The sequence below is a fragment of the Trichechus manatus genome, unplaced genomic scaffold (assembly GCF_000243295.1).
Source record: "Trichechus manatus latirostris isolate Lorelei unplaced genomic scaffold, TriManLat1.0 scaffold00109, whole genome shotgun sequence".
NCBI lineage: Eukaryota > Metazoa > Chordata > Mammalia > Sirenia > Trichechidae > Trichechus > Trichechus manatus.
Genome location: NW_004444045.1, coordinates 222,736 through 244,507, shown reverse-complemented (window position 1 = coordinate 244,507; position 21,772 = coordinate 222,736). Strand labels below are relative to the sequence as shown.

Genomic DNA, 21,772 nt, shown 5'->3' with positions numbered 1-21,772 from the left:
CACACATAGGACACCATGAGTTGAAGTCGACTACGTGGGCACTAACAACAGCAATGTAAGTGGTAATGCACTGTTTCCATACTTACTACTTACAGCCAAATATCTCTGTAACAAACAACACAGACACAGATAATAGTAATGTCATTAAACCAAAAGTAAAAGATATAAAAGAAAAAAGGCAAACACTTCAGTGGCTACTAAGTGCATCTGTAGAAGAGGGGTGATAACTAGGGAGAGCTGAAATGATGTATCAATGATAGGTGTCCAGGAATGGGCTCAAAAGCTGTTTAAAGAGAGGGAGTTACCTGGTATTGATAGGAAAGGCCACAGACCAAGAAATCTATAAAACAGTAGGAGGATGACTTGTCTGTTAGATAATAGCACTATATTAATGCTTAATTTCCCAGGTATGATAATGGTATTCTGGTTATATAGGAGAATACTCTTGTTCTCAGTAGTACATGCTGAAGTATTTAAGCATTAAGTACCACGATGTCTGCAAGTAACTCTCAAATGGTTTAAAGATGAAAATGAAACAAAACATATACGAAGAGAAAAAGAGCAAAAGTAAACCTGGCAAAATGCTAACAATTGGTGAATCTAAGAGAAAAGTACACAGGTATTCATTGAACATTTATCTTTTCTGTAGGTTGGAAATTTTTCAAATAAAAAAAATTAAACTCAGGGGAAATAACAATAGGAAAGCTTGCCATTAGCAATAACAGATAAATTATATAAATAGCTCAACTGCATTAGCCAGTGGTTTAAGATGCAATTTTGAAGCAAAAATAGTAGTTGAATTTTCATTAAATAATACACCAAACCAAAAAAAAAAAAAAACCCACTGCAGTCAATTCTGACTTATAGTGACCCTACAGGACAGAGTAGAACTGCCCCACAGGGTTTCTAAGGCTATAAATCTTGACAGATCTTGACCACATCTTCCTCCCATGGAGATGGGTTCGAACCGCCAACCTTTTGGTTCACAGTTGAGCGCTTTAAATCACTGCACCACAAGGGCTCTTTTGTGAATCTACAATTATGTCAAAATAACAGTTTAATATAAATATAAAAAGTTCTACGAACAGAGCTATTAATCCTTACAATGCCAAAGCATCAATGAAATCTAATGTTACATGCGCTATTTTAAAAAAGCATTGTTAGTAGCAATTATTTTAAGAAATCTTAAAGGAACCATTTAAAACAACAGCAATTTGATGGTAGTTGGACCTCTAATCCAAATTCCAAAGAAAATGCCACACAGTTGCTACAGTTCACTAGGGAAAATGACAGTTTCTCCTGGGGTATACACTAGCAAGTTATTATGTCTCACAAGTATGTCATATTTGATGAGTTGAAAGATCACGCTGGCTTTAAAGATGTAAGCCTACTGGCTTACATTATACAAAAAAGGTTAAAGGGAAAGACCTTGAAGTACTAGAGTACTGGGGTTATCTAAACAAAAAGACGATTTTTATTCCTTCCCACTCCATACGCGTGTGTATGTGTACGCTTGTGCACATCTGCACGTAAGCCTGTAGTTCAAGTAAGGCCTGTTTACATTATTTGAGCTGCCTCTTACCTAGGAACAGCTCAGTTTGTATACTACATCTTTCCTTATGGATTATCAATACTGTCTGTTTTTTAAGGTATTAAAAGAATGTCAATCCAGCCAACTGACTAGAGAGCAAAGATTTCGTAAGAATTTATAAAGTTGGAAAAATCAATTTATTATCTAATTCATTTTAATGTAATAATACAATGATGAATCTTGCAGATAATAGTAATCAATCAAATTTTCTTCTTTTGAAAGGAAAAATCTTTAAGAAAGTGAAAAATTATATTTACAGATTGGATTTAAACCTGAGTTTACAGGCCAGTCCAATTTTTCAAACATGTTGTATACTACATCCTTCCAAATGAATGAGTGGGTAAAATATCTGAGTTTGCATATACAAACACAGTGATTCTGGAGTCAAAAAGCTTGAGTTCAAATTCCAACAATTCCCTTTAATGGCTGTGTGAACTTGCAAAAGTAACTTAATCTCTCCATCCGTGAAAATGAGTACAGGGACAATATATACCTAGTGTTGCTGGGAGGATTCAATGCCAATAGCACGTGCCCAGCTCATAGGAGCACTCAGGTGGTGTCAGTTAATATTATCACTACCGTCGTTGTATTTTGTAGTAAGTCATCTAACTTCTAGAGGAAAGTTTATTTTTTGTTATTAGCTTGCTGCAAGTAATCTGAAAAACAGTTCAATAAAAACTACTAAAATCAGATATGTGGTAAAAAGATGAAATGAACTAGATTCAGAGAATATAGTTTGTATAAGGTGCAAACAACACTTCCAAACGTAAATCAGCGTGCCCTACGTCATATACGGTCTTTTAAAAAGGTACTAGTTTCACAGTCCTCTCATAAACTATTTTCATGTTTTTAAGGTTTCAAAAAGAGTGTTTCAACCACTTTTAATAACAAACCCTTAAACTTTCCTACTTACGTCCAAAATTATAAAATGAATGGATCAAATTACTAATAAAATTTTCTTTAAAATTAGTTAAGGGATTAACATTTTCCACATATCTTTAAAATGAATATTTATACTGTTTTATTTTAACATAAAAAAAAATTTAACTTCTTTTGCTATAAGGAAGTTTTTCAAAATCAGGAATTCGTCTTAACATAATTTTTTCCCTAATAAAACTAAGATGGGCAAACATACAGCATTTCTTTAAAGGTAAGACCAAAAACAAAACAAAACCTGTTGCCATCGAGTCTATTCTGACTCATAACCACCCTACAGGACAGAGCAGAACTGCCCCACACCGTTTCCAAGGAGTGGCTGGTGGATTCGAACTGCCGACCTTCTGGTTAGCAGCCAAACGCTTAACCATTGTGCCACCAGGGCTCCAAAAGTAAGATGAAGTTTACTTCCTCTTATGGTTTATTTTCCAGGATTCATGGTACACTATTAGGCTTCCTGATAACTGATATAAATAATTCCTAAAGTGCAAATTAAGAGCATGAAAAATCTGTCTTCAGTAATATAAACCAGTAAAAATGTATTCTACGTGACATGCAACATGCCACAATGTTGTGTAGCTAGTGTGAAAAACCATGCATTAACAGAGCAATGACAAAAGAAAAGAATAAAAATTATGCCCTGGTTTGACATCTGGAAGTCTGATGTGGCAGCTACAGGTAGTTTGATCTTTCCAAAATCAATTAAAGCAGCTATCCAAGAAACCTGTTGATAAAGGCTCAGTACATACCTCACCCATCATACCAGAGTAATTTTTGAAATGCACTTATGTTTTAAGGGGTGCAAATGAGTATAAGAAACTCAAGACAATTTTTAGGAAGTAGAAAAGTTAGTAAGACTACTATAATATGGCTCGAGAGGCCAAATGATTAATGGTATTTGTAGGACCTGGAAAACATGCTGCCCTCAGCTACCAGGAATCAGATCTTAGATGTATTTGCTTATTTAATCATTTTATGTACCAGGCACTCTACTAAGTCCTGAAGACAAAGTAATGAGCAAGGACAGACAAAAGTCCAAACCCCTGTGAAACTTTCATTCTATTGGGTCAAATAAACAAATAAAAGTAATGCAATTTCAGGTATCAGTAAATCCACGAAAAAGTCAAGTAGGGTAATGGCATCGGGGGATAAGAAGACCTCTCTGAAGACTAGACATTTAAGCAGAGATTAGGCTGATGAACCATGCGAAGTTCTAGGAGCAGTGTTCCAGTTTCAGTAAACAGCATGTATTAGCCCAGACACAAAAAACGGCTTCATCTGCCTGATGAACAGCAAGCATCCAGCTGTAGCTGAAGCAAAGAGATCAAAGGAGAATATAGAAGAAGATGAGATCAGAGATAATGTAAGCCAGGGGTTCATCATGACAGGCCATGGTTAAAGGGTTTGGATTTTATCCAGGGTGTAATGAGAATATATTAAAGAATTTTCTGATCATGGGTGTCATGATGTGATTGATGCTTTAGAAAGATCACTCCAGCTACAATGAGGACAATGGAGTGAGGAAAAGTGGAGACAGAGAGACCCACAGTCTTCGTCTGGGTTCTCTAGAGAAGCAAAACCAGTGAAGCATATAAATATATAAATAAAGAGGAATATTAGGGAAATGGCTCATGAGGTTGTAGAGGCTGGAAAGTCACAAGTCCATGGGTCAGGCTGGAGGCTTCTCCTGACTCACGTAGCTGCAGGGGCTGGCAGATCCAAGATGGGCAGGTCAGACAACAGGTCTTTGACTCACAGGCTGCAGAGGCCAACGAATCCCAAGATCTGCAGGTAAGCTGCTAGCTCGAGTCCCAAGAACTTGAGGTCAGATGCTGATGAGCTGAATGCAGGATCCAGAGCAGAGCAAAAGCCAACAAGCTTTGCCAGAAAGTCCACATATATCAGACGCAGGCCACATCCACAAGGAAATTCCCTTTCAACTGATTGGCTGCTCACAGTAGATTCCATCAGGAAGGTGATCACTTTATATCAGATCTCATTATGAAAGTGATTACATCATTACATAACTGCCAAACCACTGAGAATCATGACCCAGGCAAGTCGACACACAACCTTAACAGTCACACCCACCCTCCTACCCCTAAATCTACTAAGAAACTACTGGGACCAATTATCTCGGCAAACTAGTAGCCCTCTAAATCCACCCACTTTACATCGCCATCATCCTTGGTCCTGTCAATGTTAAATGTTCCTCTGGTCAACCATCCTTTCCCAAACTCCTAACCTCAATCTGCTGTCACCTGCCTTGTTTTCTGACTCACTCTCCCACTGCTACCTTCTCTCCTTTCCAGTCTTCCTCACAGAATCTCCTTTTCATGATTAACAAACACCTCTACAACCTCACCCTCTCCAATGAACATTCCCTTTGTCAACCACCTTTAACTTAAATGTGGCTCTCCCATGATACCACCACAGGCACTGGAGCCTCTTAAAAGCGAAGTGCCTTATTCTCCAAGCACTCACATACTTCAAAGTCAAGAATGCAGAGATATACCATATGTCTGGATGTTAAGACTGAACAGTGTAAAGATGTGGAATTTTAAAGGGATTGATAAAGACTCTAAATTCACAAGGAAGAATAAAGGTTGAAAATACCTATTACTTAAATGTTAAACACTAGAAGATTAGCTCAAAAAACTAAGACAGAAGGACATACTATGACGTCATTAGAAACTCATGTTGCAGAAGAATACTTAGTGCCTTCTGGGAATGTTCACATTAATAATAATATTTTTAAAAGATTGCTTACAGCACATATAGTATAAGCCTGATTACATTAAAGAGAAAGAAGAGTGTGGGGTGTGTTGCTCACAGAAAAAAGGCTATAAATAAGGTATACCAAAAGGTTATCTCCAGACGGTAGAATTAAGATTTTTTTTCTTTTTCATGCTTTTCCTATTTTCCTTAATTCCCACAATGAATGCATTCCGTTTATCATCAGAAAAAACTGCCAAAAAATGCTATTAAAAACAAAAAATCAGAACACGCCAAAATCTGCTCCTCAATAAAATATACATAGACTGTTATAGATTTTTAATGACCTCATTTCCTCCAAAGAAGGGAGGAAATAAAACAACACCTCCAAGTTCTTCAGTTGACTACTCAGAACTTCAAAGTCATTAAAAAAACAAAACTAAACTAAACTCATGATTTCTTTTAACCATATCATTCACTTACACAATTCCAATTAAGTATTCTCTTTTAAATGGAGCCCCGGTGGCACAGTGGTTAAGACTGACTGCTAACCAAAAGGTCGACAGTTCGAATCCACCAGCCACTCCTTGGAAACCCTATGGGGCAGTTCTACTCTGTTCTATAGGGTCGCTGTGAGTTGGAATTAACTTGACAGCAATGGGTTTAGGTTTTTTGGTTTATTCTTTTTTAAATATCTAAGGTCACCATCCAAAGCAAATAGCTATATTCTGAGTCCCTTAACTGTAAAACTAAGGGTATACTGTTGCTTTGTATAGCTTTGTAAAGATCCAGGCATTATTTCTGTATAAAACAGTATTAGCCATTCACATATTTTTTAATGTTCTGCAAAATGTGATTTTCACTTTGCCAGCTTCCTTTAAGGAAGATACAAATCACCTGTACACAGTCTGGCCTAATGCATGAAAAAGCAGTAACATAAAAGTGGGTATTGAGAAGTGATTTTCAGCAAATAAATTACCACAGAGAAAAAATGAAGAACAGAAACTTCACTCTCAAGTGAAAGCAGTGGCACAACTGCATCTGGCATAAAAATAAAGAATGACACATCAGCCAGAAGAACCTCTCCTAATTCTAAATTAAGGCATTCCTTCCAAAAGATACCCTTTTTATCAATGCTTACTCTTTTTACTTTAGCTTTGGAAATAATACTTCCACCATAATTCCACTGGAAACACCTGTGTAGTACAAAACCTGCATGGGCAGAAAAAACATTCTGGAATATATTTCACTTAACTGTTATTTCACTGCATTCTTTAACAGAAATGTGTAACTACCACTAGTTTATATTTTCAACAAAATTAACTATTATTAAAATTTGCTTTTCTTTTAAATCAGAAAAGTTGCGTATCATGTTCAAAGAAGTCGATATTCTTAAAAAGAACAACTAATGAAATCAGTATTATGACCAAGAAGAGTTTAATCTCTTCCTATCTAAGAAAAGTGAAATGCCCGGTGCTCTTCGAATGAAGTTTAAAAGCTATGGCAGCTGTTCTCCAGGAATCTTCAGTCTTTGTGAGTTACCACTGCCACAGCTCTTTCTCAAACTACCAACAGCCTATAGTCTCCTCTAAAATTCCTTACCAATTAGGAGACAGCTTCTCATTGTTAGTAATGTATATTTAAACTTTGCCTTTTAAAAAAGTGAACGTGGATCTCAAAACAGTATTGAACTAAATTAATCTAACAAGAGAAGAAAAGGTTAGAGGGAGAACACTAAGCTGTAGAGACAAGTCTTGGTCAGCATTTATATATACCTCTATGACTATATTTCTCTTTGGTCAGAGACCACTCTAAAGCTGTGATTGTTGCCCGGGGCTTTGTTAGAAAAAGAGACTGAAAGGCTTTAAGAAGGCCTGAGGCTATATATTTTAATTTCATTCTTTAAAATTGTACGTTTATATTTAAATTTCTCCTTATCTACACTGGATTAAAATAGCTTTATTCCTCTAATGCATGGTATCTTGATTCAGCAACTGAATCACCTAACCTTTTATTAATTGACAAAAATCATATTGCTCTGATTTAGCAGAGATTGTATTAATTTCGGCACAGTGGGAAGTTGTTTTTCCATGCAGAGTAATTAAACAAACCTGCATATATTTTTCAAAGCTTTCTGTACATAAACATAGTCCATTCACCTCAGAATCTGTTAGAAATGCATAGCATGGACTCTGAATTTAAAAGTGAACAAAAGATTTATTTTCTTCTAGCATGGGCAAACTTAAAAGGTAGTTAAAAGTCATTTACTTCCACACAATCTGAAATAATACTGCTAGCACTGCAGTGACAAACAGGCTCCAAACTGCAAAGGTCAGTTAAGAAAAAGAGGGCAAAGGGAGCAGAACTTAGTTGCTAAGAATAAAAACAAAAATAGATCCAATGCAGCATTTTGAGGATGAAGACCAATGAAAACAGTTGCTCAATGTCGTATCACTTACAGCATTATTTTCTATATTGTTATGAGAGATCTTTTGTATTCTAACATTTCCTCTTTGCTGGCTCTTCACATTTACCTTAATAAAATTAATACTTAAGTCAAAAATTTGTGTCATCTGAGGTAAAAAAGCTATATATTGCCTCAGCTGAAAATTACTTAGCTATCATGATAAACAAGTGAAAACATATGATAAAAATACAAATGGGTGTCAAGGGAAGAGCAGTAACATATTTTATTTAACTATTGATCCACGTAATAAGGCAGCAGGTTGTCCTTCCGATCAAAACGACTTTTACAGCAATACAAATGCCCTTGCTTGCTCAACAGTGAAGGTCTTGGAAAGAATCAACGGAGAGGATGAGGTTCAGGAAAATTATGACATAAACCGTAAAAAAAAGACTAAAGTATGAGTGAATAATGTATGTTGTCATTTAATGCTATACTTCTCAGAAATTCTCAGTAGAATAAGTAATCCATACTTCTGACAGCAAAGCTAGTAATAAGACAGTTAATAGAGCAAATCAATAACGAAGCAGTAGATGATGGCATATATATTTGTTTAGCTTAATCAGTGGGAAAAAAAATTCAGTACATAAAGATTTTACAACATCAAACGAGTAGCTCCGTAAATACCATGATTCGGTAGCCCTCTGTCTTCTTACCTGTAAGGACAGCTTTTGCTGAAGGATCTGCCAAGTCTAGGGCTGACTTCCCATCAGTGTTCCGAATGTTTGGATCCGCTCCGTGCTGCAGCAGCACTGTGCAGGGAAAGCAGAAACAGTATCTGACCTCAGGGATGCACAGATGATTTACTGCGAAGTGTTGCCTCGGCATGGTGTAGGCATAAACATACATTGCACAATTTTTTCTCTTTCAAAAAAAAAAAGAAGAAAGAAAAAGATAGGCAAAAAAAAAAAAAAAAAAGGACTGCAGCAAAGGATCCTCTCTAGAGTGAAGCGCAGTTGGCAACTTCTGGTACAGTATTATCACAGGACTTAACATCATAAACATGAAACTAGGAAGATCTTGCAATACACGGTTTTGGTTTCCCTCCTCAGATGGCAGGATGGGAAGCTGCGTGCTCACTGACTCTCACTGTGAAATACGCGAAGTGTGAAGCTGCCCTGTCTTTACTACCACTGGTGCTGCTTGTTGCTGCTGCTGCTTTATTGCCGAATTTCCAAACGCTCCCTGTCCTCAGAATAGCTGTCATAATCGTGCAAGCCTTTTCACGGCTCACAGCTTACATACGAATCTCACTATAACACACTGACTTGCTTCCAAGAAGTTTCACAGACATAGATATGGTATGCAACTCTGATCCCCTGCGGGCTAGCTGCAAAAAACGAACTGCCTTCTACAATATTCTTTCCACTGGAAATTTTTAGAAACAGAAAATCACTATAACATATGCTAAGAAATGAGTGTAGAATATGCTATATTGCATAGGAAGTACTACAGAGAGTTAATTCTTAGATATGGAGGCTCCTACAAACGAGAGAATCACTGCTTAAGTAAAACCAAGATATATTTTATTAATCCAAAACATTTCTCAGTCACCTCTGATGTGTGAGTGCGTGTATGGGGGTGGGGTGGGGGAGGGTGCTGTAATACTATCCAACCAATGATTTGACTAATAAATATATTAAAAACTAGTTCAAATAAGCACACTTCAATTACAAGTAATTCTAACAGTTTAAATAGGTAAGATTTTGCCCATTCCTGACGAGAACACATGTTGCTATTTACCATTATAAGTTAGTATACATTTCAAACAAAATAGAAATATTAAATTCAAATAATGAGTGGTTAAACACAGGTTATACAGTGTCTAAAAACACCTGGGCAACTACTGTTGATGATCCCCAAATTTTCATTAACAGTTCCATGATAAAGTATATATATATTCTCTGAAACATGTGGAAGGCAATCCTCATATATTATTAAGTAATAAGCCCTGCTGTTTATAAAGCTCTTCCTCTTCTTTTAATGCATCAGACATCAATCAATGGCTTTGTTATAATGCACAAAGGAATAAACAGCCACACAGAATTAGGACACAGCTGCTAGGATGGTGTGCATCTGCATCTCTTGCATTAGATCTTGTGTAGTTTCAGACTTGGGATACAATAAAAACTAACCATGGTTTGAGAAGATGCAGTGGGATCTTGCAACAACTTTCTATATTATTGCATTCTAGAATGTAAACAATGAGTACAATTATTTCCCCGATGTTTATAAACTGACTCAGGAGTAAGTAGAATAAAATAGAAGTACCACAATGTAAAACTGTAGTTACTCTTTCATCATGATGACTGGAGCAATTACAGTGACACTTTAATTCCAGAAGAAAAAAAAAAATGCCAATGTGCAGATTTAGTTTGTATCAAATGTAAAGTTGATAACTATCAGCTTTAGTTGCTGAATGGTGACATGCAAAGGGTAGGAAACAAAGAAATAACAGCTACCATGAAAAGCTGAGTTCTTTACCGCATACTTTAAGAACTTTAAAACCTCTTTTAAACAAGAAATAAATGAATATGTTCATTTAACAGAGCTTGACAATAATATGAGTGCTTTCATTTTGCAGCTTAATGAGTGGTAGAGACAAAATACTGAAAGCCTTACTGCACCTCCAAAAGTCACTTAAAGCTCTAATCTTTTTTTATTGTAATCAGTACTTTACCTCTTATATCTTTCCTATTTTGTGATAGGAATCTGCCATTATCTTAAAGTTTAGTTGTGGTTTTTTTTTGTTTTAACCAGTTGCTGGCGACTCAACTTCGACTCACGGAGACCCCATGTGTGTCAGAGTAGAAGTGTGATCCAAAGGGTTTTCAATGGCTAATTTTCTGGAAGTAGGTTGCCAGATCTTTCTTCCAAGGCACCTGTAGGCAGACTCGAACCTCCAACCTTTTAGTTGGCAGCTGAGAGCATTAACCATTTACACCACCCAGGGATTCCTTGAAAAAATATTTAATCATTTTTAATTCACCAGATACGGGGTTAAAAAAACAAAACTCAGTTTTTAAAAGGGAGAAGTAAAGCTATCTAATTAGCCCAGCAGGGGTCTAAAGGTATCTAACTTTTATAAAAAGTTAGGGGATTGGTGCGAGGATTAAATGAGAACATAAATAGGTCTGCAAAGGTGCTGAGCCCAAAGTTTGTCAACACATGTCAGCCAATGATAATTCAAAAGCACACATTAAAATGCAGACCCTGTCTGTACTCTCAACTATACCACTAACTACTAATTCCATGCCATGCCCTGGGGCAGGGGTCAGCAAACTTCTTCTGTAAAGGGCCAGACAGTCAGTATTTTAGGCTCCGTGGGTCATATGGTGTCTGTCTCAGTTGCTCATCCCTGCCTCTGCCTGACCATTACAGGGCAGAAGCAGCCATAGACAATACATAAATCAGTAAGGCTGCTCCCAATAACAATTTAACTGTGGGATGCTGAAATGTGAATTTCATTTAATTTTCATGTGTCATAAAATATTATTCTTTTCATTTTTTTTACCATTTAAAAATGTAAAAATAATTCTTAGCTTGCAAGCGATACAAAATAGGTGGTAGGATGGACGTAGCCCACTAGCCATAGTTTGCCAACCCCTGACCTTGGGCAGGAGCCCTGGTGGCACAGTGGTTAAGAGCTTGGCTGCTAACCAAATGGTCGGCAGTTCAAATCCACCAGCCGCTCCTTGGAAACCCTATGGGGCAGGTTATTCTGTCCTATAGGGTCGCTATGCGCTGGAATCGACTCAATGGCAACAGGTTTTTTTGTGTTGACCTTGGGCAGTATGATACAAAGTGTGGTCCATGGACTGGTCTGGTTCAAGAACTGTTTGTAATCCATCTACACCGAGATAAACAAAAAAATTGAGAGTAGGCATTCACAACTGTGTATGTCTTTCTAAAATTACTTTTCCCAGTACTTCATTTTTATTATAGTTTACAAAATTATTGGTCTGTCAGTCATTGGGGGAAAAAGAACTGGTTCTCTACCACAGATAGCTTGAGAAGCATTGAGCTACAGCACACATAAATTTTCCGGGCTTCGATCCCCATATCTATAAAGTCTGGACTAGAAAGACAATCTCTAGGGTGGGCCTCAAGTCCCTGATAATGCTCTTAAGAGTTACAGCCAAAGATTTGAAGCATTAAAATCTAAAATCTTTAGGGAAAAGAGAAAAAAAAAAATCTTCCTTCAGTAGAACCTTTTCCTCACCCCAACCCTCCAAATCAAAATGGAAAAAGAAGAAAAAAGGTTTCCATTTATCCTAAAATTTTTAACAAAGAAAACAAACCTAAAACTTGAGAACATGCTCAGTGAAAGCTGTAGAGTACTTACAAAAAGTTTCAAACTACTTTCCAAGCAATTCCTCCAATTAAACTTCATTCTAAAGTACCTTCAGATTTCTGTGTCACACTGTTCTCTGTAGGGTATTTATGTGTGACTATTCTCCTACATGCACGAGACCAAGGTAACAATAGCCACTTTCATGAAGGCTAGACCATGCCTGAAGTGGCAGCACTTCAATTCTCAATGCTGGTTCTTTAGATTTTGTTTTTATAGTTCTGAGACATCAATACCAAAACCAAACCCACTGCCACCGAGTTGATTCTGACTCACAGCAACCCTACAAGACAGAGCAGAACTGACCCAGAGGGTTTCCAAGGCTGTAAATCTTTACGGAAGCAGACTGCCACATCTTTCTCCTGCTGAGCAGCTGGTGAGTCAAACTGCCAACCTTTCGCTCAGTAGCTAAGTGCTTTAACCACTGTGTTACCAGGGCTTCTGGCTGAGACAGCAGAGGGAATAATAAAACGTGAATGCTAATAAATAATAAAATTACAAATTTATCTTGTAAAATGAATGTATATTGACAGCACACAGATTTTTTTTTTTTAAAGTAGCACAAATATCCAAAGCAGAGTTCCCAAAATATACACACAATATACAAATTACCAATTAAGGTTTAAAACAAAAACAAGGAAACTAAAATCGAGTAACATTCAGCACATAAACTCAAGACTGCTGCTGCCCTGCACTATCTTTAACCAGCTGGGGTGCTATCAAATCTCAAATCCCAAACACGGGCTGTTTCCAGTTGTTCTACTAGTGTGTATCAAATCCATTTACCTCCTTTTAAGGTAAGAGGGATGGTGAAAATACAGCAGCTGACATACCAACAAACAGTCAAAACTAAGGTCCAACCAGTTGCCATCAAGTCAGTTCCAACTCATGGCAACTCCATGTGTGTCCAAGTAGAACTGTGCTCCATAGGATTTTCAGTGGCTGATTTTTCAGACATAGACAGCCAGGCCTTTCTTCCGAGGCACCTCTGGTGGACTCAAACTTCCAACTTTTCAGTTAGCAGCTGTGTGCATTAACTATTTGCACCACCCAGGGAGAATCACAGTATTCAAAACATCTCCAAAAGAGCTTATGGCAAAAAGGACAAATGTGATTTTACAATTACTGGTGCAAGCTTTCAGCTTCAGTGAGCCTGGTTCAGAAAGCATGCTGTTAGCCTGTGACCAATAAAAAAGAAACAAAAATTGCTTCATTTTGCTTCTCGAAAGTATTAAATTCAAGCATTTGCATCATTTTAATTCTTGCAAATAAAAACAAATATTTCTCCATTTAAGCAAAAGCCTCATCCCGTTAAATTCCTAGAAAAACACAAATTACAATTTTGATAAATTGTATTTAACTACACTCGTTCCTCACTTATCAACATGGTCAGGTTCCAAAGACCAGGTCGTTAATGCAAAATCGATGTTATGAAAAAATGGAGGATGATTACATCCTTATATAACTGCCAAATTACATCATTACATAACAGCCAAACCACCGAGAATCACGGCCCAGCTAAGCTGACACATAACCTTAACCATCACAGCCAGCATTACTCTCACCTCCTACCTCAACGTTCATTATTACCAGACAAACGTCATTAATGCACAAAATAGATAGTAGATATTTTACTATTGTCATAAATGTGAAATGTCAGATAACGAGATAGTTGATAAGTGAGGAGCAGGTGTTCAGGCATTATTAACTGATTTAAAAGGACAGAAGAAACAGAAATAAGCGAATTTTCATATAGACCCAAGTTAAAAATGTAGCAAACATTTTAGAGTAAATTATCAAACTGTGTTTTAGTAGTTTTCACTTTAAAAGGTAAAAATGACCCTATTAAAATACTGTAAATTCTTTTAGTTTGTAATGTGAATTCTAGACCTACATTAAAAGTCTAAAATGGTTTATCACAATGAACCGACACTCAAATTATTTTAAAAGAGGTTATATTTATGTTAAAACATTTTCCAAGTACTTTATATGCGTCTTACTTTTTAGGAATACAGAGATACCCATTTATTGGATTAACTGAATTTCAAAAGTTGAATCACACAAAGGACAAAAATCATTTGATTGTTTTAGCAAACAATTTTTTAATTTTATAGAAAAACATCAAAGGACCAAATTTTAACTAGCTACAATCTTCAGCATATAGGACTCTTCACCAAAACACGAGTTCAAGGAGACAAACTATTTTTTAAAGGTGAAATATGTGATATATTCTAGGGTTAATATACATTCAGATAACTCCTTCTACAGAGGTATGTACTGTATTATAAAGATATAATACTGCATAATGGTATGATGTTATACCAATACAGGACATATTCCTGTACTATACATATTTTTTGAAAAGTCATTTATATTTTCATCGAGATACACTTTACTTATTATGGCAGAAAAGTAGTGTAGCTAACGTATTTTATTTTTTTTAAATGATCAAAAATTGATTTACCACTAATAGTAAACATGAAAATTTAAGGAACCAGTGCTGTTTTATTGATGATATGGCTTAATGAATTTGAATAGAAATGACACAATTTTCTGTTTTCAGTAAAGGCAGAGTAGGTTATTTGGACCAATCCTTAGGTTATAAACAATAATCAGAACTAGATTTAAAAGAAAATAAGAAACAAAACTGTTTAAAATCACCTAAAGCTAATGTTGTTGTTGTTGGGTGCCATTTAGTCGACTCTGACTCATGGTGACCCTATATGACAGAGCAGAACTAACCCATAGGGTTTTCTAGGCTAAAATCTTAATAGAAGCAGATCGCCAGGTCTTGTCTCATGCAGAGCAATTGATGGGTTCGAACCACTGACCTTTCGGTTAGCAGCCCAGTCATAACTACTGTGCCAAGAGGGCTCCTTAAGAGCTTATGAGATAGTCCAAAACTGAAGGGCAAAAGGAATCTAGAAACATAAACATGTATGGAAGGTGCTTTCATTCTGAAGGCAATTATTGATCCAGAAAAAGATAAAATGTTCTTTCAATGACTTGTGGGGCAAAGGGAATAGCAATCAAAGCCCAGAGTCCCCCAAACACGAGGATTCTACAAAAACCCTCCCCATACAATAAGGGCTATAAGCTCAGGATGATGATAAAGTAGAAGACACCTAGTCCGAGTAGAGAATTATAGCTCTGGTTGAAAACTTCGAGTGTCCAGGCTATCTCAAGCCTGGAATTTGGTTTAAGGTGGCTCCAGATTGGCAGTAACATCAAGGAATCTGGCAGAGGTACTATATGCCCATTCTCTCCAGAGAAAGGTACCATCATCTGAGTCCTGAAATTATTTCTTTAAGTAAATACATAATAGAAGTTCAGTACATAGCCAAGATAACCAGGTACACGAGTAAACAAAAATGCAGAAGCAAGAAATAGCAGAAACAGGTAACAGAAAAACAGGCCCATAAAAACTTCAGATATCAGAATTATCAGATTATAAAAAGAACTGTTTGTTATGTTTAATAAAAGACAAGCTAGATCTCTCCAAACTATAAAAAGGGATAAGGCAAAATTGTAAAAGAACCAAACAGAACCTCTAGAAATAAAAGTACAATAACTAAAATTAAAAATGGAGACTTCGATTTCCAGCCAGGAGGGAGTAACTTGTACCGCACTGGCCCTCCCTCCCTGATGTAAACAATTATAAATTTGTGGACAAAATACATGAAGCAACTGGTTGCAGTCAGTGGTCAACAACAGTGCTAGACTGTGATTCTTGAAAGAAGACAAAGTCACGAGATGGCTACTGTTATCACCCAACTCTCTACCTAAGACTACCTGCCAACCATGTGTACGCAACTGCAGCCAGAGCAGAACATGGCAGTCCTGTGAGAATTCAGAAGAACTGGTTGGAATCTGCAAGGTGGGAAACTGGAGAGGAAGACACTGGAGAGAGTAGGTCCCAGATGTCCATGTAGGAGCACCGTGTGGTAACAGGCTGGGGCTGCAGGACAAGAGACTTACCAGGTAGTAGCTGCTATGAGGCAGTAGCTGCTATTAGCTAAGAGTATAATAGAGTTAGTAGAGGTCAAGAAGTGTTAGAGGGGAGAGTAGTGCTGACAGAAATTAGAATTCTGGCCTCAATAGAGTGAAGAGATCACGAAAACACCTCGTTAATACACCTGGCGTACAACTGAGAACAGAAAAGCCGCCTTGGTTATGAATAAGCACCATACCCTATAGCAAAGAGTTAAGAGTCCACAACATCAAAACTAGGTTTCATAATAACATGAAGACATTATTTGCCTGTTTCACTGTATTGACATTTGCACTCAAGGGACAGAAGCAGTGGTAGATAAAACTACTGGTAACTTAGTACAAATCAAGGCAGTGGCAGCAAACTCGTACTTCACCACTATGAATTCACAGTAAGAGAAAAAAAAAAGCACCTTCACTTCAGAGCTAATGTTGTTGGGTGCCCTCCAGTCGATTCCAACTCATGGCAAACCTATAAGAGAACTACCCTGTAAGGTTTTCGAAGCTAAAATCTTTTATAGGAACAGATCACCAGGTCTTTGATGAAGTATTAAATGTCCCTGATGAAGTGGTAAAACCTATTAATTTTATTAAATCTTGACCCTTTGATACATGTGTTTTTAACATTCTGTGTGAAGAACTGGAACGTACACATAAAGGACACTTCTGCTGCAGATCAAAGGACAATGGCTGTCTCAGGGAAGAAGGCTGTGTGATTACTGGAGTTACAAACTGAACTAGCCACTTCATGGAGCACCACTGTTAGTAAAAGAACAGACAGAAAACTATGGTTATTCAGATTTGGGTATTTGGCAGACGTTTTAAAAAAAACATCAGTGATAAAATCTGAGCTTCAAACAAAAATCAGAATTTTGTGAAGTTTTTATCTGCCTATAGGAACTTCAGCTTCCAAATACTTAAGCCTTCTCTGCTGACATCAGTGTGATAACAACATATAATTTTTTTTTAATCTAATAAAATGTGTCAATGTTTTGAAAGATCTGCATAACTCAGTGAACCAGTAGTTTTGAAAATGGCCAGTGGAAGTTGTTATAAAATCATGCATAGGAACAAGATCATTTCAAAGCGCAAGACAGACCAAAAGATTGTGTTGTTACAGAATTCAACATGGTTTCAGATTCTACATTGTAATTAACCATTAAGAAACTACTACTTGTCAGGTTTGGATGTGATAACAAAGAAAAATATCCACAATTATTAGAAAAGGTTATTTAAATATTCTTTCCTTTTCCAACAATAAATTTGAATGTTCTACATATATTTCAACCGAAAGAAGGTATCAGAACAGGTTGTACATAGAAACAGATGAGAATCTAGCTGTCTTTGATTAAGCTAGATACTAAAGAAATTTGCATAAATGTAAAACAATGTAACTTGTCTTACTGATTTTTTTGGGGGGGGATATAGTTACTTTTCATAAAAATTATTTATGTTAACATATAGTGAGTTTATTTTGTTAAATGAGTTAATAACTTTTGAAAGTTCTCAATTTTAATTTCTCATAAAGTACATATGACTCACATAAACAAAAGCTCTTTGGAGTACTCAATGATTTTTAAGACAGCAAAGAGCTAAAAAAAAGTTTGAAACTTCTGTCTTAGAATAAGCTGTAGACAAGATATACCCTAATAAAAACTAAAACCAAGCCCCAACAAGATCTGCAGAGATAACAATCTCCACTTGGAGACTGAGTCCCACTATGTAAAGAAGGAGCCCTGGTGGTGCAGTTGTTAAATGCTCAGTTGCTAACCAGCAGGTCGGTGGTTCGACTCCACCAGCCACCCTGTAGGAGAAAAACTTGGCGATCTGCTCCCATAAAGGTTACAGCCTAGGAAACCCTATGGGACAGTTCTACTCTGTACTATACAGTAGCTGTGAGTCGGAATCAATTCCATGGCACACATCAACAACAACACGCTGAGGAAAAAGCAGCCTTGTTGGCGCAACGGTTAAGAACTCAGCTGCTAACCAATAGGTTGGCAGTTCAAACCCACCCAGCAGCTCCACAGAAGAAAGACCTGGTGATCTATTCCCATAAAGATTACAGCCAATAAAACCCTATGGGGCAGATCTACTCTGTCACACAGGGTTATCATGAGTCGGAATGAGTCGTTATGAGTTGACAGCACCTAACAACAATGAGTGAAAGAAACTTGAAAAACACATTGGGCTTTCCACAGATCTGCACTAACAAAGCATAAACCAAACCTCCACAAGTTCACGGTGATCTGCCAGCAACTGAACTTTCTGCTAAAATAACAATAAAAATCCTAAGGAAGATTTAAAAAATGAAAATAACATTCCAGAATCTCTATAATGTACAGTATTGAATTAAAAAAATTACTTGATATATAAAGGAAAAGGAGAATGTGAACCACAACAGTCAATAGAAACCATACCCAAGATGGACCAGATGTTGAACTTAGCAGACAAAGACTTTAAAACAGCTATTGTAAATAATTTCAAGGAATTAAAGAAAATATGTTCAAAGAATTAAAGAAAAAATGCTCAAAGAATTAAACCGGCTTAATAAATGAACAGAGATACTCTGAGAACCAAATGGGAATTCTAGAACTGAAAAGTTAAAGGACTTGTACTGGGTAATTTCAAAACTTACCGCTAGAATCATCAAGATACTGTAGTATTGGAATAAGAATAGATACATAGATTAATGGAACAGAAAAGAGTTGGAACTAGACAAACACATGTGTGGTCAATTGATTTTTCAACTAAGAAGCCTATGTGATTAAACGGAGGAAAAAGAGTCTTTTCAACAGATCATGCTAGAACAACTGGTTATCTATACAGGAAAAAAAAGACAGAAACTTGAAATTTACCTTACACTATACAAACAAATTAACTTAAGGTAGACCATAGACCATACACTTAAATACAATAGCTAAAACAATAAAACCTATAGGAAAAAAACATGGGAGAAAAATCTTCATGACCTTGGACAGGCAAAGATTTCTTAGACAAGATAAAAAGAACCTAAGCCATAAAAGAAATTACTGATAAATTGTATTTCATCAAAATTAATACCTTCTGCCCTTCAAAATAACAAGTCATAGACTAGAAGAAAATATTTGCAACACATATATGATAAAAAGTCAGATTCAGACTATAAAAAGAATTCCTACAAAGTAATAATAAAAACAATCCCAATTTGAAAAATGGGCAGAAGATTCAACACTTCACAAAAGAAGATATACAAATTACTAATGTGCATATGAAAAGATACTCAACATTATTAGTCAACAGAGAAATGCAAATTAAAGACTGGCAATAACAAGTGTTAATGAGAACATACCAAAGTGAAACTCTCGTACACCGCTGGTAGGCATGTAAAATGGTGTAACCACTTTGGAAATCAGTCTGGCAGTACTACCAGATATCCCAGCAATTGTACTTAGGAATTTACCCAAAAGAGGGGAAAAATGTGTCCATACTAAAAACTTCTACATGAACGTTCATATGTTTTCATACACTAAACCAAACCAAACCCATTGCTGCCAAGTGGATTGCAATTCATAGTGACCTTATAGGACAGAGGAGAACTGCCGCATAGGGTTCCCAAGGAGCGGCTGGTGGATTCAAAATGCTGACCTTTTGGTTAGCAGTGAAACATTTAACCATATAATAGTAAAAAACAGTAGTAATATTCATTGACAGATGAAAGGATAAGCCACAAATCAAATCAAATTGTAGCCTATCCATACAACAGAATACTACTCAGCAATTGAAAAAAAAAAACGAAAAACAAAAACTATCAACTATATAACGCGGGATCAAATCTCCGAAACATTATGCTGAGCAAAAGAAGCCAGACACCAAAAGACACATTTCTAGAACAGACAACTAATTTATAGTGACAGAAAACAGATCAATTGTTGCCTGGGAATGTTACAAGGGAAGGGAAAATTGACTGAAAATGAGCAACTGAGAACTTCTCGGAGTTATGAAAATGTTCTATTAGCTTGTTGTGGTGTGGTTACATGAGTGTATACGTTTGTCAAAAGTCACTGAAATATACACTTAAAACGGATCCATTTTATTTCATGTATCACAAACTCATTTTGTGGTATAATGCAATAAAGTTGATTTTTAAAAAGCTCAAGAGAAGAGTTTAACTACAGATTAGAAACAGCTAAAGAGAAATTATTTAACCGGAAAATATCAATAGATATTTCCAAGAATGTAGCATGGAGAGGAAAAAGGTTTAAAAATTCACAGAGTCATAGACAAACAATGGAGTAAGATTACAAGTTGTAATCAGTCTTAGAAGGAACAAAAACATAATTGAAGAGACAATGCCTGAGATTTTCCCAAAACTAATAAAAGACACCAATCTATAGGTTTAAGAAGTCCAAACAGGATAAACTCATTAATGATGCAGAAAAGAAAAATACACATATAAACAGGAGAAAACTACTATAAGGAAAGAGCTGACAATTCAGAAGAAAGCAAGTAAGTTAACAGATTAATGGTAAACAAAATATATCAAGGATAAATAATTTGTGAGGCTACTCTACAGTTATGTTAAGCAATGATTTAACTGCAACTCTGTTTCCATGTATATTTACAAAAAGCAATTATTTTGGAGCTGTAAAAACACCATATTACTATTCTTGGAATAGATTTAAGTGACATCAATTAAATTATTTTTTTAAAGTATTTTTAAATAAATGGTAATAGTAAAGTGCATCCATTCTAAGTTTTTCTACATTATCCTGCAACCAAAATACACAAGGTTTTATTGGCCAAATCAAAGAAAACTCTGTCATAAATTTAATGTTTATTTTTATTGGCAAAATTTGCATTTTTATTTATATTTTATTTCCTCTTTAGATTTCTTTTTAGAATCCTCTTTATTAGTAAGAACTATTTTTCTATAAGCGTCTACCTCCAAATAAACTATACATTCAGATTCTAACATTCATAGGCGATAAACACTGGCTGCATACACAACATAAAATTTGAGACTCAAAAAGAGTGATCTGTTCTCTGTCCACATACTCATACAGATAAGTAAGGTTCTCTTGAGAACATCAGCTTAACATTTCTTCGATGCTTAATGGTGTCTTATGCACTGAATGAGCAATGACATTCACTACTTCTTTCATCTTAATTAACATCCTTGGAAGAACATCTGAGAACCTCGTAACACCTGGCCTAATGTAACCTACTTCTACAAACCTCTTCTAAAATGGAGATTTAAGAACAAGTATTCTGTTATCACGAATGTGAAACCAAGCTGAGTTTCAGGAGATAAGTTCTGTAGTAATGGCTGTGTGTTCCTGGTCTCTTCAGCTATAAAATCAGATGACTGGTTAATTCTCCAGTGCTCTAGAGCTGCGCTGTCCGATACAGTAACCACTAGACACATGGGTAGTGAGTCTTTGAAATGCGGCTAGTAAGGCTGATATCCTGAACTTTTACTTGTATTTAATTTTAATTTAAATTTAAAAAACTGATACTTGATTCAGTTATTGGGAAATATTTCATATGTTTGGAACATCCTAGGTATGTGGATCTATTTTACAAATGTAATTTTACAAAATCTAAATACAGATCAAGTATTACTGATAAAAATTTTATGTCTAAATTGAGACATGTATAAGTATAAAATGCACACATCAGATTTCGGGAACAATAGTTGAAAATAATAATGTAAAGTATATCATTTATAATGTTTTATACTAAT

General features: G+C 36.0%; 1 protein-coding gene across 2 annotated transcripts in view; it reads right to left on the bottom strand.

Moving 5' to 3' along the window:
- The window catches only part of TNKS (tankyrase), a 187,519-nt gene that overhangs the window by 124,315 nt on the left and 41,432 nt on the right, over positions 1–21,772 (bottom strand). For both annotated transcript variants that reach the window (XR_002825161.1, XM_004383374.3), the window contains exon 3: positions 8,363–8,458. Coding sequence is in view for 1 of the 2 variants with exons in the window: in XM_004383374.3 (XP_004383431.1) it covers positions 8,363–8,458 (96 nt within the window). In the remaining variant the exon portion in view is untranslated. The remainder of the gene's footprint in view (positions 1–8,362; positions 8,459–21,772) is intronic.